At 45.4% G+C, this 25,431-nt stretch overlaps 1 protein-coding gene across 7 annotated transcripts in view; it reads right to left on the bottom strand.

The window, feature by feature from the left end:
* Positions 1-25,431, bottom strand: part of DLG2 (discs large MAGUK scaffold protein 2) — a 904,765-nt gene that overhangs the window by 155,960 nt on the left and 723,374 nt on the right. For all 7 annotated transcript variants that reach the window (XM_083499674.1, XM_083499676.1, XM_083499678.1 and 4 more), the window contains 3 exons: positions 17,610-17,678; positions 13,583-13,739; positions 2,458-2,560 (listed from right to left, as the gene is read on the bottom strand). In XM_083499674.1, the coding sequence (XP_083355800.1) occupies positions 2,458-2,560; positions 13,583-13,739; positions 17,610-17,678 (329 nt within the window). The remainder of the gene's footprint in view (positions 1-2,457; positions 2,561-13,582; positions 13,740-17,609; positions 17,679-25,431) is intronic.

Here is a 25,431-nt window from a genome sequence, read left to right as displayed (position 1 = left end):
GTGTGTGGCCCACTTCAATGCACAAAAAATAAGCAGCCCTGTCCATAACACAATCTCTGTCTAATGCAATGTTTGTACTGACCCAAACATTAAGTAGAAGGAAGTTAAATCAACCTTTGTTTGAGACATACAATTATGGCAATCTCAGACACATGAGAATCAAAATATAGTTTGCGATTTTCATCTACCAGGTTCCTTGGGAACAAGATTCTCTGCATTCTGGATAAATATCTCATTACCTCTCAATCCATGTAGTGCAGCATGGCCAGTTGTCAGGGTTGATGGGAGTTGTAGTCTGGACAGCCAGAGGTTCCACATGGGATGTGAATGCATGATGTAGTCACTCCCAGTACAAATAATGAAACAGAATGACTTGCCCACCAATGAGATTGCCTTTGGTGTTTGAGTCAGTGATCTGGTCTTGCCTCCTTCCAATAAAGAACCAGGCACGGTTCTTTGTGGGTTGGTAATTCAAACTCTTGGGCACTTTAGAATTTGTGCTGGTTCACTACAGAACTTTCAAGGGACACGGGTGGTGCTGTGGGTTAAACCACAGAGCCTAGGGCTTGCCGATCAGAAGGTCAGTGGTTTGAATCCCTGTGACAGGGTGAGCTCCCGTTGCTCGGTCCCTGCTCCTGCCAACCTAGCAGTTCAAAAGCACGTCAAAGTGCAAGTAGATAAATAGGTACCACTCCAGCGGGAAGGTAAACGGCGTTTCCGTGTGCTGCTCTGGTTATCCAGAAGCAGCTTAGTCATGCTGGCCACATGACCTGGAAGCTGTCTGCGGACAAACGCCGGCTCCCTCGGGCAATAAAGCAAGATGAGCGCCGCAGCCCCAGAGTCAGTCACGACTGGACCTAATGGTCAGGGGTCCCTTTATCTTTGCCTTACTACAGAACTTGCACTTCAAAACTGGGGTGGTGTGGTTTTCAAAACTTGAAGGGGCATTGTCCTTGATGACAACAGTGGCACCATGGTCTCCACAGTGGTGATGGAGGTCCTATTGGTGCCTGCTTGCTGTTGTTAATGGAGAATTCAAGGGGAAATGTCAGGCAACAGGAGGTGCTCTGTTACAGGCAGTGGTGTGAAAATGAAAATTCCCCACCTGCAAGTGGTGCAATATATTTGGGAGACCCCTTTTCATTCAAGGTTAGTTTGGAGAGGAAATGTCCGTGCAAGGCTACTTCGGGGGTGGGGGAGCACTGTAGGTATCAGAAATGTGGGGAAGACTGCTCTGTTGTCATTTCATCAACATCAATTTAACATGTCAGAAGCATCAAAAATGCGCCCCGCAACTTGGAAGACTAGGACTCTCTCTACTGCTACCAATCTGCAGATGTGGAGCTAGTCTGCATTTAGCCTTCCAGATGAAATGAAGGCCCAACTTGTATGAATGGGAGACAAGACAGCCATTACACAATAATCTTCATTTATTTCTAAGTGCTGGCAAATGCAAGCACCCATTCTAATTTTCTCTGTGTGATTAAGGTAAAAGATCCATGGACGCTTAAGTCCAGTCAAAGGCAACTAGTGGGTGCAGCGCTCATCTCGCTTTTCAGGCCGAGGGAGCTGTCGTTTTTCAGGATGTGGGTGGTGCTGTGGTCTACACCACTGAACCTCTTGGGCTTGTTGATCAGAAGGTCAGTAGTGCAACAGGGTGAGCTCCTGTTGCTCTGTACCAGCTTCTGCCAACTTAGCAGTTCTAAAGTATATCTGTTTGATCAAAGCTATTGGCTCATCATTGCATGAAGAAACATGAATGCAGACCAGGCAGTACAAACATGGGAACATGTACTGCCCAGTTCATGTAGCCACACATCTAACCAAATGACGAAATAGGCAGAAGATGTGTATATGCACTGATCTTCAGAATATCCTTCTAGCGTTGGCCACTTCTAATTTCTCTTTTTAACATGAAGATGGAAAGGATCTGTTTACTACAGTTATCTAGCACTTCATTTATTCCTGTTCCCAGCCAATACCTTGTAACAATTGGTACTCACAATCATAAGCAATAAAACACAGAGGGAGATAGGCTACCAAAGGAACACAAAAGGGAAAAATCATTTCCAACCCGATGGAAACAGAGAGACACAGAACCACTCCATGTGGCTCATAATTGTGTCCTGAAAACTTCTGATGAAAGCCAAATACATAGCAGAATGAAAACAAGTGAGAGCTGTCATTTTGGGGCAGTAACTTTTTGAAGCTCAAATTAATTTATATTTGCTATTCAACAAAAGGCTGCACCAATGTTAGTCCTACTCAAGAGTAGACACACTGGAAATAATAGGCTTGTCTAACACAGGCCCGTTTGTGTCCATGGCTCCATTCTGGAGTTGAGCTTAGTTGGATACAACTCAAAATGTTCCTGCACAACAGATCCCACTTTGAAGGATGGCGTTTTCCATTGATAAAGAGTTACTTCTAGCATCTCTTGACATTTGGCAAGCCTACCTTCTGGCTGGTATTGTGCTATAATGGTCACAGTCTGGCCTGCGCCTTTGAGCGCTGCAGCAGCCTGTTCATGGGTAGCACCACGAAGATCGATCCCATTCACCTGCAAGGGGGAGAAGAGAAGCAAAGAAACACGAGTGCGTTCCATAGTTCAGACAAGAAGAAATGGGATTATGGACTGAAAACATGTGAAAGCAACAGGGGCAGAAGCAGACAGATTTTCTCATCCCTCCCTCCCTCCCTCCCTCCCTCCCTCCCTCCCTCCCTCCCTCTTGGAATAGAAAGCCGCTTTGAGGCCCCTTGAGTGAGGTTTTATATACATTCAAGAAATAAAAGGTCTTTTTGCACCTCTTGAGAGCCAGGAACGGTATGGTGCCAATTCTTTGTTGTTGCCGAAGTTGCCCAGGCTGGCTAAAATCCAGGGCAGCTGGAGCAAGGCCTGAAATGTCCACAGAATTATGCAGCAAATTTCATTTTGGTGAGGAAAGCGGTTTGTTTGTTTGTTTGTTTGTTTGGGGTATTTTTCTTTTGGTTAGGCATGTCTGAAGGGTGTGCGAGAGTGAGAGAGAATGGGAGGCAAAGCAAGAGGAAGCGTGTAGGAGGAGGAACGCTAAAAACCTCTGCAGTGGTGTGTATGCGTGTCTAAGCACCCTCAAAAACAGCCGAGAGTTGTTGCAGACAAAGAACTGAGCAGCATGGGTTGATATCTGCAAAGGTCAGGGGTGGAATTAAGATGGTCTAACAATAAAGCGAGGGCAGGCCAGGAGCTACGTGTAGGAGTGGGGAGCCTTTGCATGTCTGAGAACACAGTGCACGACACTGACTTTTGCAGCAGAGATTTCAAGCAGAGGCAGGAGACTGCAACTAATCCAGAATGTGGCAGCTAGACTGGTGACTGGGAGTGGCCGCCAAGACCATATAACACTGGTCTTGAAAGACCTACACTGGCTCCCCAGTACGTTTCTGAGCACAATTCAAAGTGTTTGTGCTGACCTTTAAAGCCCTAAACGGCCTCGGTCCAGTATACCTGAAGGAGTAGAATCATAGAATCATAGAATCATAGAGTTGGAAGAGACCACAAGGGCCATCGAGTCCAACCCCCTGCCAAGCAGGAAACACCATCAGAGCACTCCTGACATATGGTTGTCAAGCCTCTGCTTAAAGACCTCCAAAGAAGGAGACTCCAACACACTCTTACAGCTCTTACTGTCAGGAAGTTCTTCCTAATGTTTAGGTGGAATCTTCTTTCTTGTAGTTTGGATCCATTGCTCCGTGTCCGCTTCTCTGGAGCAGCAGAAAACAACCTTTCTCCCTCCTCTATATGACATCCTTTTATATATTTGAACATGGCTATCATATCACCCCTTAACCTCCTCTTCTCCAGGCTAAACATGCCCAGCTCCCTTAGCCGTTCCTCATAAGGCATCGTTTCCAGGCCTTTGACCATTTTGGTTGCCCTCCTCTGGACACGTTCCAGTTTGTCAGTGTCCTTCTTGAATTGTGGTGCCCAGAGTGGTGCCCAGAGTGTCTCCACCCCCATCATTCTGCCCGGACACTGAGGTCCAGCGCTGAGGGCCTTCTGGCGGTTCCCTCACTGAGAGAAGCCAAGTTACAGGGAACCAGGCAGAGGGCCTTCTTGGTAGTGGCGCCCACCCTGTGCCCTCCCACCAGATGTCAAAGAGAAAAATAACTACCAAACTTTTAGAAGACATCTGAAGGCAGCCCTGTTTAGGGAAGCTTTTAATGTTTAATAGGCTATTGTATTTTAGTGTTTTGTTGGAAGCCGCCCAGAGTGGCTGGGGAAACCCAGCTAGATGGGCGGGGTATAAATTATTATTATTATTATTATTATTATTATTATTATTATTATTATTATTATTAACAAGTGAGAAGAGTACATGGGAGAGCCAGCGCGGTGCAGTGGGGTTAAGGGGCTGGATTAGGACCTAGAAGATCAGGGTTTAAAGTGCCACTTGGCCACACAGCTCCTTAGGTGACCTTAAGCCGCTCCACCGCCTCTCAGGCTGGCCTATTTCACAGGGTTGTTGCGACGATAAAACAAAAAGGGAGTGAATCGTGTATGCCGTGCCGAGATTCTCGGTGCAAAGGCGGGATGCGAAAGTGAGAAATAAGTAAACAGAAGCGAGACAAGAGGGAGGGAACTGGACATGCCTGATGATGGACCACAAGCGAGGCTGAACGTGCTATAACAAAACCCTACAAAACTGATCAGCACTGAGGGGTTGGAGAATCATTGACAGATGTAGGTTTGGGCTGTTGAAAGCAGTGGGTGGGTGGAGGAACCCTGGCTCAGAGGAACATAATTCTCACCTTGTATATGAGGTGAACATTGCAAGCTGCTGGTATCCTGACCTTGACCCAGTCTCCCATTGCCAACCTGCCAGGGCTTTGAAATCTTTGTGGGTAGGGATATTGGAGAAGGGTCTTCTTGGTGGCTGCTCCTGAGCTTTGGAACTTCCTCCCTAGAGAAGCTAGACGGGCTCCTTCCCTGTTGTCCTTCTGCTGGCAGGTGAAGACCGTTTTATTCCTACAGGCCTTTGGGAGCAGCCCGTTTGTTTTTTAAAGAAAGGGATTTATTAGTGCTGTGCTGTTTTTACTATTTTTTATATTGTTTTAATTGTTTGTATTTTACCTGTGTTGCTTTAGCTTTAATTTTTTTTATATATAAAAAAAATCATTACAATTTTCAGCAGTCAAAAATTAAAACATTTGACTTCCCTTCCACCTTTCCATGGCTTCCTTCTATTTATCTTTCAGCACTGCATATTCCAGTTGCTCCATACCTTCTCTTTTCACATTTTATTTCATACTGCTGAATTTATCCTATAGCTGCTAACATTTTAACCTGTTTACAATAATTCTTTATATGCTCTACAAACTTTTTACGATCCTCTTTAACTACTGTTTTATCTTGCTTTCTTGTTCTGTTGGTTAGACTTGCCAACTACATTCTTCCCTTGTTGGGGCTTCTCCCTCTCTCCACTTTTAAGCCTATAAAATTCGAGCTGCAGTTGTTGCACAGAGAAATAAATTCTTATAATTCTTGGGAACATCTGACTCCATTATTCCTAGGAGAAACGTCTCTGGTCTTTTTTGGGAATGAACTTTTGAACATTTCTTTTGGCGTTGTTTTAATTAGCAGAAGCCCCATTGAGTCCCAGTCTGCGAAACAGGTGGGATATAAATAAATATAATAATATTAATAGCAGACCTGAGGAATCACAAACTTTGGCAGCAGCTCCAGCGAGATGCAAGAGAGCATGTTGGGAAGATTGGGTAATGAATTGATTTTTGCTTTTAAGGGTGTATGGGAAATAGAGGAAAATATTGTGGAGTCTCAGCCTGACTAATTAGCTAACAATTTTGAACCTGATCCCACCAATATTATTTGTGTACAGTATAGTATCACATAGTATAAGCTTTTGGGTTTTTCTTAACTTCAGTTATCTAACTCCTATGAGTTTCTCAAAAGTAGAATGTTTGGGAATGTATTTGTAACCCCCCGGAATAAACCGGACAATGTGTACAAGTATCCTCAATGAGAACAGCTTCCATTGTGGAACAGAAAATGCAGCTACTGCTCAGATTTCCATTCAACCAATTTATTACCTGCTGTAATACCCAAACTAATAAAAATCCTGTGCTGCCACCTGGTGGAGTTTGCAGGGAAACTATTAATGAGTGGAATGAAAGCCTGTATGTATGCAGTTTGGTGAACCACAGGTGTGTTCAAGTCCCAGTGCTCTGTAGGTTTCTGTTTTGGAGGTGCAGCCCACAATAAGGGCATAGAAAGTCAATACCTGCTTGCTAGATTATTATATGGGGCTGTGCGGATCTCATCTCCCCCAAGAAACTGGCCCCTGAAGAGCCACTGCTTGTCAGAAAAGGCAAGGATAAACAGCCATTCCAGATCAGATCGAAAGGACCTATCTAGTCCACCATCTTCCTATGGTTTATGTGTGTGGTACGGAAGCTGTACTACCCAGGACAGGATGGGGTTGTGCAGGGTTGTTAAGGCAGCAGAGAGCATTGTTAGCTGCCCACTCTCCACCTTAGAGCAGATTTATGCCACAAGGTGCCATAGGAAGGCACTGGACATAGTAAAAGATCCATCGCATCCTGGTCACTGTCTCTTCGAGCTCTTGCCGTCGGGACGGAGATACAGGTCGATGAAGACAAGAACGAGCCGTCTTAAGAACAGCTTCTTCTCCAGAGCGATCTCGGCCCTGAATGGGAAGCCCGGACTTTGAAAGTCATCTAATCTCCCTTGATGTATTATACTGTATTGTTTAATTAGTGTTTTTATGGAGCAGTCAAGTAATTTCGTTGTCCCCGAAGGGGCAATGACAATAAAGATATTATTATTATTATTATTATTATTATTATTATTATTATTATTATTATTATTATACCAGCCAATCAGATTCCTACAGGAAACCAGCTAGCAGGAGATAAATGTGATTTCCCCAACCCCCCCCCCCGATAGTTGAACAAAGCTAGATGAGCAATATCTCTGATCTGCCACAAAAGTTGCTTCTGATGCCCCGAAGGACAACTTTACTTCCTCCCACAACTAATTGATTAACAGAATTTGTATGCTGCTTGGCTGGAGAAACAGCAACCTTCATTTAGGCAGCTTACAAAAACATAAAACAAAAACCTTGAGATTTTCTACAGAAAGCAGCTAAAAACAGGTATTTAAAAGCATTCGAAAGATGACTAAAAATAAAAAAGAGCTAATAGGAGGTAACTTCTACACATGTAACTTCAACATAGCACCAAAAAGGTACCTGTCTGCCGTTTTGTCAGAAGTCTTTTTTATTTAAGTGTTTATTTAAGTATTAATTAGGAAGATTAAGTTTTTTTATGCACGTAAATCTGCTTTTCTTTGTTTTTTCTGTATTTTCTTCTTTTCTTAATTCTTTTTTCTTTAATTTTCTTTTTGTAGTATGATATTGCAAATTCTTTGCATATGTGTGTAATTTAAATTAATAAAGATTTTTATATATATAAAAAAGGTACCTGTATTTTGTCAAGTGGCAGGGAGTTCCAAAGTGTAGGTGCTGCCACACTAAATGATTTGTTTCTTACATATCTAAATGACTTGTAGGACTAGAAGGGATGTGTGGAGCTGGTATTGTGTTGGCAGTTCTGCAGATCGAAGCAGCCCAGTGGACATTTCTCTCTCCTTCCCCCTCTACCCTCCTTCCTCCCAGTCCACCAGGCAGCCAGGGAAGAAATGAATCACTGTTGCTGGAGGCCTAATCTGATCTCTTGCAGAAGCCTTTTGAAATTAGGGCAAAGGACACGTGGAATTATGTTTAGGGCTATAGATCACCCACTTCTGACCTCCTGACTTTCAAAGGTCACACACTTACTCAGCCAAGCAATTTAGCTCTGGTGTGGTGACCTCTAGCTTGCTCACCATTGAAATAACTATATATGTTTTTACTGGACTAACCACTTCATATTGCAGATGGGGTAGTGGCGGCATGTTTGAATACGTCCCCATCACATATTTATTCATGAAAAGATAGCATTTTCAATGAGAACTGGCTTTCTCCCTGCAAACTCCTGAAAGACAGGTGCTTCTTAGATTTCTTTTCTTTCCAGCTCTGGTTGAAGTCTTTCTTCTTTCAACAAACCCTCTATGTGGACATTTATGGCTTTTTACTGTGTTGTGAAATGGCTTTAAGATGCTTCACAAGAAGTGATGCACATAGGAAAGAAATAAGAACAATACGTCTCTGATGACTGGAGGGTCGCTGCAATGGGTGGTATTCAGCTACGTCTTACTCAGAGTCAGTGGCGTAGTGTGGGGGGGGTGCAGGGGGGGCCGGCTGCACCGGGCGCAACATCTGGGGATTAGGGTTAGGGGGCGCAAATCCATGGGTTAGGGGGCGCAAATCCACGGGTTAGGGGGCGCAAATTACTTGCCTTGCCCCGGGTGCTGACAACCCACGCTACGCCACTGCTCAGAGTAGACGCATTGAAATCAATTGACTCAATTTATTTGTGTTCATTGATTTCAGTGGGTTTGTTCTGAGTAAAACTTAGTTGACTACAACTCACTGCATCTCTGTTGGCTGGGTCTTTCCTACCTTTCCACGTCTTAAGTATTTTGGCAAGCAAACCTAAGTTGTTGTTGGTTTGGTGTGTGTTTTTTGTGTTGTTGGTTTTTTGCTGAAATCTAACCACCAGTGGCCTTCCTTCAGTAAACTGCTTAGTGATAACTGCCTTGGAAAAGGCTTGAACATCATCCCCCCCCCCTTATTTTTTTACTTGGGATGGATATGGAAGAATGCATTTATTGTTGTTATTTGAGCTTGATTAACTCAAACGCTGCTCCATTCCAAATTTGCTGGAGGAAATACACAAAGCCTAATTGGATGATTGCTTCTCTTCCATTTGACTGATGAAACACAAAGCATTGGGTGTTGGGTTTTTTGCATGCCAAGATTATGCCAAGTGGCTTATTTGTCTCTTGCAGAGAATGCGGCTACAAAATAAACTAAAATTCCTTGGCACCCGGCCAGAGATGACTGCAGGCAACAGTGACTCTGCACTTCAAGACTGCTGCTGTGGCCTAGGCTTACTGGGTGCCAGTCAAGTTCCATCCCAGTCTGTTATCTTTGTCCTGGAGATATTGATGACGTAGGAACCTTCGGCCCTGCAGACATTGCTGGACTCCAGCTTCCAGCATCCCTGACTATCACTCATGCTGGCTGGAGCTGATGAGATTTGCAGTCTGACAACATCTGGAGGGCAAAGGTCCTCCAAGCCTCCTTTAAAAATGGCAAGGGGTTGGACCAGACGACCCTTTGCCTCCATCCCTGATCATAAGATCAGCTCCAAGGCTTTTTTTTCATGGTGGTCTCATGTCTATCAAACTCTCACTCTTGAAATGTTTGACACGGATGTTGATAAGGAAACCAGCTCCTATCAGGATAGCATGGACCTGAATTTTGTTTTGGGGGGCAGATTGTGAGCAGAAATTGGGAACCAGCTTTGGGATCCCTGGAAATGTGTGTTCATTTAACTGTGCACATTCCTTAGAGAAGAATTATTTCCAAATTCCACACTATCAGTGTAAAAAGGAAAGGGCAATTATGGTAATGTTGCAGGGGCTAAATGCACAAAACGTATCCAAAGGCTTACAAAGCAATAATAATAATAATAATAATAATAATAATAATAATAATAATAATAATAATAATAATAATAATAATTTTATTTATACCCTGCCCTCCCTGGCAAGACAGGGCTCAGGGCAGCTAACACTGAATATAAATACAGAAAAAACAGTTTAAAAAAACAAACAAAAACCCCCAAACAAACAATTGAAATATAAATTAGAATACAGTTTAAAATGCAGCTTAACATGCAGCCTCGTTTTAGTGGTAGCCTGTAGATCAAAGCCATAAGGGGAGAAAATGTCAAATATTCACCGGGGCCAACTATCCATGCTGGTCCTACATGGGCCAGCAAAAAGAGGCGAGGGAAAATTTATATACAAAATCCCATATAAGGGGTTCCATCAAATAAAATAAAATAATAAAAATGAGAGGGGGGTGGGTTAGACTGAGTTCAACCCAAAGGCCAGGCGGAACAGCTCCATCTTGCAGGCCCTGCAGAAAGATGTCAAATCCCGCAGGGCCCTGATCTCCTGCGGTAGGGCATTCCACCAGGCCAGGCCAGAGCTGAAAAGGCCAATCTAACCTCCTTATGTGCATGCATACACACACACACACACACACACATATACATAAAATCCATCGCAAATTTGGAAAACGAATCGTGGAGCTGCAGTCCAATTCATTAAGAACACAGAGATCTCAAGCCCTGTATGGCTCATCTGAGAGTGTGCTTCGGGTGTATGCCATGCTCATTCATACCCACTAGATGGCAGACTTGATCTGAAGAAGAAGAAGAAGACGAAGACGAAGAGGAGGAGGAGGAGGAGACGGTGGCGGAGGGGGAGTTTGGACTTGATATCCCGCCCTTCACTCCCCTTAAGGAGTCTCAAAGCGGCTAACTTTCTCCTTTCCCTTCCTCCCGTACAACAAACACTCTGTGATGTGAGTGAGACCAAGAGATGTCAGAGAAGTGTGACTGGCCCAAGGTCACCCAGCAGCTGCATGTGGAGGAGCGGAGACGTGAACCCGGTTCACCGGATTACGAGTCCACCGCTCTTAACCACTACACCGCACTGGCTCTCTTAAAGCAAATAAAAAAATAATAAACAACTAAAGACATCAATAAAGCTTGGTTCTTTGCTCTTTAGGGGGGAAAGGGGAGCTGAATGTCAACCTGAGTTCTCTCCTGCAATGAATTGTTTTGGGTTCTCAGCATGTGAGATTTTGCTGTGGGAAAGCCAGATTTGCTTTCCAGTCTCATGGAAAAGTAGGCATGCAGGACTCGACAGGATCAGAGAAGATGCCTGTCTGTCTCCCTCCCTGCCCTGATTTGCAGAGGCCATATCTCAGTGCCTGAGCATCTGCCTTGCACAAGAAGGTCCGAGGTTAAATCTCTAGCATCTTCAGGTAGAGCTGGGAACAACTCACCTGAAACCTTGGAGAGCCACTGCCTGTCCAATGCAGACACTATCGATGGACCAACAGTCTAACTTGGCAAGTTGCTATGCTGCTAAAAGGCAGGATTGCAGATAGACCAAGGAGAGACATTGCCAACACAGACCCTGTTTGCTGGACCAGGAACTGGAGGAGTGATCAAATCTCACTTTCTCTTGACCCTCGGTGGCTGTTGGAGTAGAACAGCCCATCATAGTGACGGATTTTGCTGGTAACTAGAGCTGGTAACTAGGAGGACGTGGGTGGCACTGTGGGTTAAACCACAGAGCCTAGGACTTGTCGATCAGAAGGTTGGCGGTTCGAATCCCTGTGACGGGGGGAGCTCCCGTTGCTCAGTCCCTGCTCCTGCCAACCTAGCAGTTCGAAAGCATGTCAAAGTGTAAGTCGATAAATAGGTACCACTCCGGCGGGAAGGATGATGGGTGTTGTAGTCCAAAAAAAGCTAGAGACCCAAGTTAGGGAAACACTGGTCTATACTAACAGACAGGAGCTCTCCAGGTTCTCTGCCAGGGGCATTTTCCAGTCCTTCCTTGTTGCATGCAAAACATAGAATCATAGAATAGAATCATAGAGTTGGGAGAGACCACAAGGGCCATCGAGTCCAACCCCCTGCCAAGCAGGAAACACCACCAGAGCACTCCTGACATATGGTTGTCAAGCCTCTGCTTAAAGACCTCCAAAGTAGGAGACTCCACCACACTCCTTGGCAGCAAATTCCACTGTCAAACAGCTCTTACTGTCAGGAAGTTCTTCCTAATGTTCAGGTGGAATCTTCTTTCTTGTAGTTTGGATCCATTGCTCCGTGTCCGCTTCTCTGGAGCAGCAGAAAACAACCTTTCTCCCTCCTCTATGTGACATCCTTTTATATATTTGAACATGGCTATCATATCACCCCTTAACCTCCTCTTCTCCAGGCTAAACATGCCCAGCTCCCTTAGCCGTTCCTCATAAGGCATCGTTTCCAGGCCTTTGAACATTTTGGTTGCCCTCCTCTGGACACGTTCCAGTTTGTCAGTGTCCTTCTTGAACTGTGGTGCCCAGAACTGGACACAGTACTCCAGGTGAGGTCTGACCAGAGCAGAATACAGTGGCACTATTACTTCCCTTGATCTAGATGCTATACTCCTATTGGTGCAGCCCAGAATTGCATTGGCTTTTTTAGCTGCCGCGTCACACTGTTGGCTCATGTCAGGTTTGTGGTCAACCATGTGCTCTACCACTGAGATAAGGCTGACCAAGCTAAGGCTGGATGATAAGGGAGACAATTTGCTGCTAGCCCACCACTCCAATGTAGGATTATTTTGGGTTAGGGGTGGGGGTGAGGCTTCTGACCCACAGGCCTTCCCACTTGGCCACCAGGCCATTTCAGCCAAGCTGCAACCACTTGCTCTACACTTCATAACATCAGGTGTCGGTCAGGGGAAAAACCTGCCCCAGCCAAAAGTTTATCTCCTGCCTTTAAGAAGGATATTGACAAGCTGGAAGGTGTGTAGAGGAAGGCAACCAAGATGATCAAGGGTCTGGAAATCAAGCCCTATGAGGAACGGTTGAGGGAGTTGGGTATGTTTAGCTTGGGAAAGAGAAGACAGAGAGGAGATATGAGAGCCATCTTCAAATATCTAAAGGGCCATCACATGGAAGATGGAGGAAGCTTGCTTTCTCCTGTTCTGGAGGGAAGGACACGATCCAATGGCTTTAAGTTACAAGAAAGGAGATTCTGACTAAACATCAGGAAGAACTTTCTGGCAGGAAGAGCTGTTCAATAGTGGAACAAACTCTCTTAAGGTGGTCGTGGACTCTCCTTCTTTGGAAGTTTTTAAGCAGAGGCTGGATGGTCATCTGCCATAGATGCTTTGGTTGAGATTCCTGCATTGAACGAGGGACTAGATGACCCTCGTGTTAGGATATTTCCGTTCCACCTTAAAAGGGAGCAGGCTTTGTGAGTCAGAGTCTGCGTATTTCCTGTTCACAGGATGTTTATGTTTCTATTGCTTTCGTTTCTCTCTGTGTCGGAGACACTGATACAGGCAGTCATGTTTTTCTTTGTTCTGCTCAACGCAGAATAAAACTTGTAAATAATGCTCTCCTGCGTGCTGTGCATTATCTGCTGATAGAGTGTGCATGAGCTCTGGAACGTGGCAAGATATTTTCTAGAAACTCATGTCGCTAATTGCTGATACTGCGTGCCTACGGGAGATTGATGGATCGTCCGGCAGACGGCTTGGGGCCATGATGGACTTTGTCTCCCTGGCAGTATCCCAACACCTCGGCACCCCCTCCCAACTCTACAATTCTGATTCTTTCAAACTTAGCCCGTGAGATGGAGGTGATCACAATCCAATTCCCTTCCCCTGCTCTTGGTTAATATATGCCCAATATACTGAATTTTTTTTTAGTTAATGGTGGGAACCCCATCTGAAAACAAGCCAAAAAACAGACCCCAACACAACGTAAGGGAAAGCTGTATTTTTTGCTTTAACTAAAAATTAAACCCGTGCGTGGGAAATACTTACAGATAAAATTTGGTCTCCCCTCTGAAGCTCTCCACTGAGGTCGGCTGGCCCACCCGCTAGGATGAAGGATACAAAAATGCCTTCGCCGTCTTCTCCGCCCACGATGTTGAAACCGAGCCCTGTTGACCCCTTGTGCAGGACAACTTTGCGAGGTTCTCTGTGGAAAGAAAAGGACATTGCTCATTCATTTAAGAGACCTGGATTCAGGACCAGCCCACCTATGAGGCAAGGTGAGAAGACTGCTTCGGGCAGAAGGGTCCACCAGGACAGCCGATCCCAATGTTTATCTTTCTCGACCCCTGCCCCTTTGCTCCTGATGTAGATCTTCCCTGACCTCTTCTTCCCTCGTGGGGTGGACGAGGGACCATTTTAAAGCCAGCCTCAGGTGCCAAAATGTCTTGGGCTGACTGGGTTGTATATGTCTCCTATTGAGCAGTTCCTTTCCATTTCCTTCCATAATAACAGGCACTAGATGGACCATTGTGTTTGATTCAGTACAAGGCAGCTTACTGTGCTGTTGCCATATCCTTTTTTTTTTTTTTACTTTCTCCTCCCTCAGCTATCTCTTTGTGTTTTATACATTTTTATTAGTTTTTAACATATTAATTCATACAACAGAACTTCTCATCTTATACAATTTTTTTTGACTTCTGTCAACACCTTTGAGGATTTTCCGTTCTTATCACGTATTATGCATTTCTTAATTTCATATTACCTTTAATTATCTTTAACTAATAATTCTCCTCATTGTCTTTCTTGCAATATTGCAAATAATTCGCCTTACAAAACTTCTTGCAAACCTACTAGTGTAATCTGTTCATCACAATTCCTTTTCAAATAGTCTGTAAATTTACTCCAGTCTTCTGAGAATCCCTGGTCCCGCAGGTTTCGAATCCTTCTTGTTACTTTATCTAATTCTGCATAGTCCATCAATTTCATCCTCCATTCTTACTATTGCCGTATCCTAATATCGTATTGACCAATGAGATACTTCCCTTTATGTTGACATAGGCAAGCATATATAGACACATGCCAATGTAATCGGCAGCAACTGGGAATCCAATAGAATCGCAAATAGGTCCAAGTTATCTGAAATACCCTATCGCCTCATGTGAACCTGCCTGGATTTTGAGATCTTTGGAGAGGGTCTTTCTCCCACTTGGTGGGGTTCTGGGAGAGGGCCTTTACTTGCACTTCAAAGTGGCACAGTCACCTCTATCGATTCGAAACTCCGCCGCTCAGTTCTGCTATGGGCACAGACCTTTCGTTAAATAGAATGGACTGCTATAAAATACATTTCCTGCATCCGACCAGTAGATGGAGCTGGCAGTCCAGTTTCTGAGCACCCACAGTTCTTGCCGGTCCATAGTTAAACACTTTTCATTCCTCTTTCTCTCTCTTCCCCCTACCTGCTTTACTCTATTTTTATTTCTCACCATGCTCCAGGGATTTTGGAGCAACAAAGATGAGATTCTTCAGAAGCTGCAGGCATGTATAGCATCCAACATTGGTCAAATAATGTTTTTTTTGGTTTTGTTTTAGGTGCAGACCAGGGGAAAGTAGGAATAGATGCTACCCACCAGAGAAGGGAGCTAAAATTGTTGCTGCAAAGAGATCGGTCCACTGATAAGTCTTCCTGAGCAAGACCCACTGAAATGGCGGCAGAAGTATAAATGGGGATTGCACTGAATAAGTTCCCAATAGATCGGGTGCCACCCCCCAAAAATAGCCAGAACAGGAAAAGGAAATCTCTGTTGAGCAGCTTTCCCCAACCTGGTTGTTGGCATCCATCTGTCTGAAGAGACAACGGAACATGCACCTGGGGTTGAAGGCAAACCTCTGAGGAATCACAGCGCCTGCTGTGGCTGCAGAGACCGGGAACTCACAACTGCTGCCTCCTGCATTGTTTGATGCTTTTGAATTATGGTGCTGGAGGAGACTCTTGAGAGTCCCATGGACTGCAAGAAGATCAAAGCTATCCATTCTGAAGGAAATCAACCCTGAGTGCTCACTGGAAGGACAGATCCTGAAGCTGAGGCTCCAATACTTTGGCCACCTCATGAGAAGAGAAGACTCCCTGGAAAAGACCCTGATGTTGGGAAAGATGGAGGGCACAAGGAGAAGGGGACGACAGAGGACGAGATGGTTGGACAGTGTTCTCGAAGCTACCAGCATGAGTTTGACCAAATTGCGGGAGGCAGTGGAAGACAGGAGTGTCTGGCGTGTTCTGGTCCATGGGGTCACGAAGAGTCGGACATGACTAAATGACTAAACAACAACAACAACGCAGCACCAAAGTGAACTCCATGGGGCGCAAGCTTGGGTAGTGTGTATGGAGGTCCTGGGCTGCGACAAGACTCCACTCTTGACCTCGCTGCTGTGACCCAAAGGAAAGCAGAGCAATACATTTGGCAACATTTGCCGAAAAGAGTCGTACGACACAGCATCCAACCGTCTTAAGAACTCCACTCTGGTTCTGTGTAGGCTTTCCTCTCGAGCCTTTTATTCTTCTGAAGTCCCGCAAGACCGTTGGCCATGTTGGCTGGGGCTGATGGGAGTTTTAAACCAAAACATATGGAGGGTACCCAATTGGGAAAAGTCGCTGCAGACCGTGAACTCAGTGAAGGCTGGTCCATTAGGGTGACTGGGGAGCTAACCCACTAACCTCAGTCTGCCCTCAGCCAGCTCCCACCAGCTTCCTCCTGAGTCTCAGGTTTGCCCTTGCAGAGCTCAGCATGGAGGAGGATGGAGTCAGAACTGGAATTAGTTGGCTCTGCCTGTCATTGGCTGACTCTGTCATGGGCTCCAGCTCTGCCTTTTTTGGACTTCCTTGCCTTCCACCCAAACAGTCCCAATAGGCAGCAGCCATCTCTGCATGTCATGTACTCTGATAAAAGCCTTGGTGAGTTATCAACACAGAGAAGTCAGATGGGGATAGGATACACCTGGTTCCTCGAGGACATTCTCCGGCTCCCCCAGCAGTACATTTTTTTCCAAACACAGCAACTCCATGAAGAAAAGAGCTTAGTTTGGACATGGAGGTGAGTGAAACCTAAGATAAAGTCCGTCTTTAGGCACCTTGCGTGGCTTCAGGGCTATCTAGTGCGGCCAAACTAGAATGAATGAAGCTAAGTCAGTCATGCCCATTACTTTCAACAATTCTGCTTTAAGACTAGCATTGAATACAGTCTATGGGAAGACCGTAGGAAGCTGCCTTATACTGTGTCAGACCATTGATTCATCTAGCTTTGTATTGCCTACACGGACTGGCAGGATTTCAGAGAGTAGCAGTTCTTTATCCTATCTGGAGAAGCTGGGAATTGAACCTGCAACTTTCTGTGTGCAAAGCAGGTGCTCTACCACTGAGCTAAGGCCCTTCCACATACATTCAGAGCTGTTTTATAGTGTGCCAGACCCTTCATCTATCTAGCTCAGCCCTGTCTCCACACTGACTGGCAGAGGTTTATGGCCTTCTACCAGGGACCTTCTGCACGTAAGGGAGATGTTACCACTGATCTACAGCCCTTCACCATGTCAGCTGCCCCCTTCCAGGTTTCCCCTTTCTTTCTGCCCCTATTTCCAGCAGCTACTTTGACATCAGCATGCTGTCACGTTGCCACACAACCAATCAGGACTGGAAGATGTGACCATGTTACAAAGCCAAGTGAGAGCAAAGGGCGAATGCTTGCTGTCCTCACTCTGAATGGGCAGGTATTTTTACCCCATTTCACAGAGCCCACAAACTATTGCCAGAACTGGAAGCGTGTTGTTTTGCGGGGAAGCACAGTGCTCAGGAAAAGCACACTGCCTGTTTTTATCTGGGACAGATACAAAAGCTGTTCAGGGAATAGTGGAAGGAGCACCTATTTCTGAGACGAAGCAGATTTGAACCTGAGAGCTAGGGAGCAGGAATGCACATATGAATTGCACACAGTTGTCTGTGTATGTACACACTCAAATAACCGCATATTACTCAATGTGGCACAAAACTGGTGTAAAGCAATAACGACCCAAGTGAAACTCTTACCCTTCCACAGAAAGGCTCCGCTGTATGCTCACGGTGGGTGGCCGGGTCACTGTGCTGTGCTGGGAATGACTGCATAGACAGGAAAGAAAGGAGGAATAAATAAAAACATTTGCTCGCAAAGCCTCTCGGTCTTATTGCAACAAGCTCTGGACGATCCAAAATACGACATAGATCTGGGGTTCAGAGAAGTAATATGCATGTTCCTGATTGGAGACAGTACATTGGGCTAAGTCGTCATTTCGAGTTTCCACTAGCCGCTCTGGGTGGCTTCCAACAAATTAAAACACCAAACACAGTAAGACATCAAACACTAAAAACTTCCCTATACAGGGCTTCCTTCAGAGGTCTTCTAAAAGTCAGATAGTTGTTTGTTTCCTTGACATCTGATGGGAGGGCGTTCCACAGGAATAATAATAATTTAGTAGTAGGCAAAATGGGACGCGAGTGGCGCTGTGGGTTAAACCACAGAGCCTAGGACTTGCCGATCAGAAGGTCGGTGGTTCGAATCCCCACGACGGGGTTAGCTCCCGTTGCTCGGTCCCTGCTCCTGCCAACCTAGCAGTTTGAAAGCACGTCCAAGTGCAAGTAGAGAAATAGTACCTTCCCGCTCTGGCAGGAAGGTAAACGGCGTTTCTGTGCGCTGCTCTGGTTCGCCAGAAGCGGTTTAGTCATGCTGGCCACATGACCCGGAAGCTGCACGCCGGCTCCCTCAGCCAATAAAGCGAGATGAGCGCTGTATCCCCAGAGTCGGCCATGACTGGACCTAATGGTCAGGGGTCCCTTCACCTTCACCTTTACCTTTAGTAGGCAATGGTCTGGTTCAGCATAAACCACCTTTCTATGTTCCTATGCTTTGCATCTAAACAGTCCCTGGTCCATTTGGTCCCAGACATCAGATAACAGAGAGTGTGGAAGACTCTCTGCACAAGACCCTGAAGGGCTGTTGCCAGTTAAGAATGACCATCACTGGATGCATGATTTGACCCATTTCTTAACAGCTAGTTGTTTCTCGGAAACTGCTGCAGGGGAAAATGATAAAATCAAGATTGTACACATTTCTCCCCAGCGTATACATGTCACTGGCTTACAGTAATTCCCCACAAGGCATGCTTAGATATCTCTTTGTCTTCAACAGCACGGCTTAGCTGATCTGTTATGCTGGAAAGTCATGGCTGTTGGTTATCCTGCATGGCACGTTCCACCAATTGAAAATATATCTGATAGTGGCTACTGACCCAGATAGTTATTTCAGCATTGCCAGATGGCATTGGTAATGCCTAAAGCAGCAAAATATGGAAAATCCACAGCTCTCATGTGGAGCTGTGAGCCCTCTGATGGCCTCCCTGAAGTTATCATGTGGGATCCACTGGTTTTATCAGTGTTGTGGCGAGCCCAGGATCAGTTGGGGGACCCTGCCACAGTTGCATAGATCTTTGTACGATCCATTGAGGAATGATTCATGCCTGGAATCCCATTGTTCTCACAGGTATTCCCTATGTTGAAGATAATGGACATGCTCCTTCTGTAGCCCTTTGGAGCACGATCACTGCAGCATGGATCTTCATGTGCCCTCTCCGAGGCGCATACAAAACTCCAGTTAGTTCAATGGAGGGATGCAGAGATGCAGGCACTTGTTCCATTGAAGTGAATGGGATAGATAAAGGCATTCTGTGTGCCTTCATCAGAGGCCCCCCCACGCACCCACTGCCTGATTGGGGAAAATGTGTATGGAATTGGAATATGACGGGTAACCAAAATAGTTTACAAACACAGCAACTGCAGAACCGACTAGCTTGATGCTAATTTAACATGGTTGCTCTCTTCCCCCTCCCTGTCCTGTCTGCACAGATGACTTTGACGAGTTAATTGAATGGAACAGAAAAATGTAAAGTGGGCCAATGAGGCAGAGCTGGCAAATAACACAAGATACTTTTGACACAATGCAAGTCAAACACAGTTCCGTTTCGCAACTCCTCCGGGGAAACTGGCTATGTCTGTCTGGCATCTTGAGGATGCATTGAAAAGGAACAGCTTACGGACTCCCTTTCCACCTGGGAAAGTGCAAAGAAGAACTACGGAACAAGCCAGCTGATGGAGCTTTTGGAGGAAAGGAAAGGAAACAAGCTGCAGAATTTTAACTCACCCTCTCCAATTAGTCTTAAGAAGTGTGCCAGAAATTCAAACCAACGTATGTAACGTCCGCATTTATGAACAAACATGCAACCAAAACAGTACATGGATTCATGATGAGCAAGACAGCTAAATTTATGAGCCTTGAATTTGTATACTGGTGAAGGTCTTGAGCTTCCCTCCCACAGTATTCCAGCGGAGCAGAACACATTGCACAATATTCTTTGCTTTGCGGCAAAGACAGGCAAGGCTATCTCCAGCAACATTCTACCATGTTATGAACCATATTGTTTACTTTTATGTTATTTTGATTTGTTGGATGGTCTGGAGTGCACACATCTGAACAAGTGTCCTCAAAAACAGCAGCACAGTTGATAGCACACTATTGTCCATGGAAGTGGGGGTATGTGCAAAAAGTTTTAATTGAGTTGAGATACGTGTAGAGACAACCTAACATAGATGTTTTCCAAATCACTTCTCTTTCCTTCTGCTTTTTCTACAGCAACTAACTTTATCAAATTCTAGGGCTGGGCGAATATGTCAGTTTTGGTTTTTCTCAGTTCCTGTGTTTTCAAATTTTTAATTAGCAACAACAACAACACAAGTCCTCATGCAAATTCATGTATTTTAGTACAGATTTCACCTAATACACACATTTTTTGCAAAGCAAATTCTCCCAATATAACGTATTTTAAATGTTACTTTCACTAATATATGCATTTTAACGCCCCTTTTGCTTCAGTATATGCATTTTTGCGCATATTACTCAGCAAGAGAACTGCACATCAAAATCTGGAGACATGTGGATTTTGGGGGATGCCTGTGTTTCTATTGTTTCAGCAAATGTGAATTAGGCAGCTTCATTTTTGAAATGTGGACTGAAACCCCCTCACCTTCTTAAAAGAAAGGGGGTTTCTCCACAATCTTTTGAAGAATGGTTTCCATGCATGCAACCTGCCCTGTAACTGAATGCACCCAAAGGCTCTGCTGGTTGCAGAGGTGATAGAAAGTAAACTTGCAGCAGAAGTGTTAACATATCTACAAAGAGATAAGTCCTACTGAAGTCAACGGGGCTTCCTGCCAAATAGGACTGAAGCTTCAATTACCATATTTTTCGCTCTATAAGATGCACCAGACCACAAGACGCACCTAGTTTTTGGAGGAGGAAGACAAGAAAAAAATAAATCTTAATCTCAGAAGCCAGAACAGCAAGAGGGATCACTGCGCAGTGAAAGCAGCAATCCCTCTTGCTGTTCTGGCTTCTGGGATAGCTGCGCAGCCTGCATTCGCTCCATAAGACGCACACACATTTCCCCTTACTTTTCAGGAGGGAAAAAGTGAGTCCTATAGAGCAAAAAATACGGTAATTAAAGGTGGCGCATGCAGTGTGCAGAAACACAACAATCTCAACCACAAGAAGAAAAGGAAGGAAGGAAGGAAGGAAGGAAGGAAGGAAGGAAGGAAGGAAGGAAAGAAACAGGGAGGAAGGGAATACAGACTCCAAGGAAAAAAGCAATGCAGAAATAAAAAATGATGCATGGGCTGATGAATGAAATATTGTTTTCTATTGAATTAGATATAATAACAGAGTCCGCTCACAAACAGAAGCTAGGGCTGCGATTTCACCTTGGCACTCCAAGGCTTAAAAGCACACATGCAGTCAGTGCTGCTGGAGCTGATTAAATAAAGGCAGAGATGCCAAGCTCAGCACTCCAGGGTCTCCTTAAAGGCTTAGCAAGATTTGGTTTGTGAAGTTCGAGAAACCGCCACCGTCGTTTTTATTATTAATAAAAGCAATAACAATGATGTTTAAGGTTGCAATCTTATGTAGACTGACTTGGTAATAAGCCCCCTTGAAGAGAGCGAGGCTTATTTCTGAGTAAACAGCTGTAAGTTTGTGAATGGACCAGTTGCCTTTCATAGAAAAACGCTACTCAATGTGACTTGGGAAAATGCCAAAACGCCAAGCACAGCAGCGAGATCAAAAAACAAAACACCACATTCTGAAATGTTAAAATAGCAGGGGTGTGGGGAGTCAGAGAGAGGAATCAGCAAATTAACAGGGAAACAACAGGCAGAAGTTACACCTCAGCCTTTATCACCTGGCTTTATCTGTTGGTCAGAAGCAGTGTTGGGAAACCTGTGACCCTATACAGACACTGGAATCCAACTCACATCACCCCCAGCCACGGGGATGAAGGGAGTTGTAGTTCAGCAACCTTGGGGGGGGGAGTGCTATAGGTCCCCCCCATCCCTCGCTGAAAGAGAGTCCTGTTTTCATCCGTGCAATGCTGGTGGGTGTACAATTCATGCACACAGAAAGGGCACACTGTTCATGCACATAGAAAGGGTGTAGTGAAATTAGGGCCGCGAATGGCTGGAATGAAACATGGTTTATGGGAAACGAATGGATACTACTATCAGGTAGCAGACACAGGTCTGGTGAAAGAATCAAGCACCTTCAAGCAGCTACAAGGGTTCTGGAGTCCCATCACTGACTCATCCCTGTGCCCCCCCCAAAAAAAAAAACCCCACAAAAAACCTGGTGCACCAATCAGTTTTGTGTGGTTGAGGCTGGGAATAATCAACTGCATGTTGAATTTCCCACAATGCTCCAGAGTGATGCTACTTACTTTATTTATTTATTTATTTATTTATTTATTTATTTATTTATTACATTGATTAGTTGCTTAATGAACATTAAAAACAAGTATAAAACTACCTAAAGTTATCTGTCATCATCTATTTATCTATATCTATCAATCATCTATCTATCTATCTATCTATCTATCTATCTATCATCTATCTATCTATCTATCTATCTATCTATCTATCTATCTATCTACTTATCAGATCCCACTCCTGTCTATCCTGCTAAATATAAGCAGAAAATTGAGATCCAAAGGCCTGGGTGAATAAGAGGCCTGTTGCCTAAAATCACATAGTGATAGTGCCAGATGTGCCTCCCTGAGGATAACATTCCATGAACAAGGGGGCCACCACAGAGAAGGCCTGTTCTCTTGTTGCCACCCTCTGCACCTCCCGTGGAGGGGACACATACACAAAGGACTTGGGTGACGATTGCAGGGTCCAGGTTGGTTCACGTGGGGAGAGGTGGTCCTTGAGGTATTTGGGTCCTGAGCCACATGAGACTTTATAAGTCAAAAGCAGTACTTTGAAACCGAGCCCAGAAATTATTTGGTGCTTAGTGCAGTTGGGCAAGGATTGGCACTACAAGCTCAGACCGTGTTGCCTCAGCAACCTGACCATTGAATTCTGCACCACCTGCAGTTTCTGAACCATCTTCAAAGGCAGCCCCATGTGTAATAAAAAGGTAAAGGGGCCCCTGACCATTAGGTCCAATCGTGACTGACTCTGGGGTTGCGGCACTCATCTCGCTTTATTGGCCGAGGGAGCCAGCGTACAGCTGGTCATATGGCCAGCATGACTAAGCCGCTTCTGGCAAACCAGAGCAGCGCACGGAAACGCCGTTTACCTTCCTGCCGGAGCGGTACCTATTTATCTACTTGCACTTTGATGTGCTTTCGAACTGCTAGGTTGGCAGGAGCAGGGACCGAGCAATGGGAGCTCACCCCGTCGCGGGGATTTGAACTGCCGACCTTGTGATCGGCAAGTCCTAGGCTCTGTGGTTTAACCCACAGCGCCACCCGTGTCCCTTCCCATGTGTAATACCTTGCGGTAACCTAACCTGGTGGGAAATCCAATTCTCTCAGAGCACTGGTGCGACTGCTCCTCACTGCTGCCAGGTGAGTCTGCATCATGTAAGCCAGCCAATGAAGCAAGAGATCCAGCCAATAGCCGCATCAAACCTCAAGGCTGCCTTAGGTCCACCTTCCTCCACTATTGTGGCATATGAAGTGGGTGAGGATGCATTTGAGGAACATTTTCCCAGCATGCTGTTTGCAAAGGTACCCAGAGCCTCTTTGCTTCAGAAGGCAGCCTCCTTATCTAAAAGCCATGGGCAGTTTTGCTTTAACAGAAAGGCAAATTTGAAATGCAAAGCAAACAACTGGATAAAATGAAGACCGTTCCTTAATCCATTTAATGTGCATGGGGGGAAAAAACCACAAACCCCAGTCTACTGAAGCAGAACCTGATTTGCTCATCGCTGCAGACAATTTCAAACTTAAATGAGATTTTGTTCAGGTTTAATTATAAATAAGCTAACTCAACAAACCTCTTTTATTTTTGCAGAGGGGGCATTGTGAATATTGCATCCCGGCAACAAACAACTAGGGCATGTTTGGTACTGAGAGCAGCACATGGGGCAGCCCTATACATCCCCATTGCGTTCAATGGGCTTACTTACAGTCAAGCGTGCATAGGATTCTGCCTTCTGGAATAGATAACCCAGTTATCCCTTTTTCTTTTTTGCAGTTTTCTAGCTCAAGGGCCACATTCCCTTTTGGGTAACCTTCCCGGGGTGGGCAAGGACAAATGTCTCTTCCCTGCCTGGATGGAGGATAGAGAGGAGTGTTTGTTGAAACTACTCTGCCCCCTTCCTCTCCTGAACCCACCTACCACAGGCATGCAGCCCTCAGAAGCTTGCGCAGAAGGCAATGTGGCTGAAAAAGATTCCCCACTCATGTTGCAAGAGGTACCTAAAACAGCACACCCCCCCCCCAGCGAAAAAGCCAGGAGCAGCAAATCTCTTATTGTGGTTTCCCCCTTTGCTCACCTTGGGCTACTGTTGCTGGGGCGAGTGGCCAGCTGGCAGCACTCTAAATACACCTAAAGAGCAAGCTTGTAAAGAGCAAGCAAAGCCCTGGATGGCGCTTGGATATTAACTTGACGATATGCATCTTGAAACAAAATGTACATGAGCAGCACGGTCCCCGAGAAGCGGTGTGAAATGGTTGATACAGTGGATTAGCTCAGCCTGTGCCTGTGCCGCTGCTGAATCTTAATCCTTTAATTAATGCTAAGTTGCATCCTGCAGTGCTCAGCTGATACGTATCTCCCCGAGAGGCAGGCTCCCCACCCCAATCCCCTGCATGCTTTCTAGGATGCCTCCGCTGTGCCCCCTTCATTTCCCTCTCGCTCGCCTGCTGAGCTACACAGCGGAACCAAATGCTGTCATTGTAAGGATGCGGAGAAGCATCTTCCTCGCAGGGAATGAATCAAATCTGTTTGGTACAGACACGACAAATCCCACAGTCTCCCCGAAGCTCGATTCCAGGACCCGCCTTGATCTCTGTGTTGTTCCTGGTTTTGCCCTTTAGCAAGCTACTCCAAGATGCTCAGGGGGGAAAGGAAAGGCCAACAGGATTTCTCATGCTGGTATCACAGAATGGACCTCAAAGATCCTCTCCTCCAGCCCTTTGCCAATGCATGCTACAGCATCCCTGATATTTATTTCCTGGCGTTTATATTCTGCCTCTCTTCCATCACAGAACTCAAGGTGGTTGTACACTTGGTACCCAGGCTATCGCTCATCCAGGCACCGACCAGACTGAGATCTGCTTAGCTACAGTCGGTGCCATTTGGAGTAGACAACACTTGTCTAGGTGGGCAACAACCTCTTGACTCTTTCTAAAGCTAATTCCTATATGGTGCACTGGATAGATTGTTGAACTAGGACCTGGAAGACCCAGGTTCAAATCTCCCACTCAGCCATGGTGTTCACTGGGTGATCTTTGGCCAGTCACCTTCTTTCAGCCTAATGGGTGTG

This window comes from Podarcis liolepis (genome assembly GCF_965112155.1).
Source record: "Podarcis liolepis genome assembly, chromosome: 4".
In the NCBI taxonomy this organism is placed as follows: Eukaryota; Metazoa; Chordata; class Lepidosauria; order Squamata; family Lacertidae; genus Podarcis; species Podarcis liolepis.
This window is presented reverse-complemented; position numbering and strand designations above follow the sequence as displayed.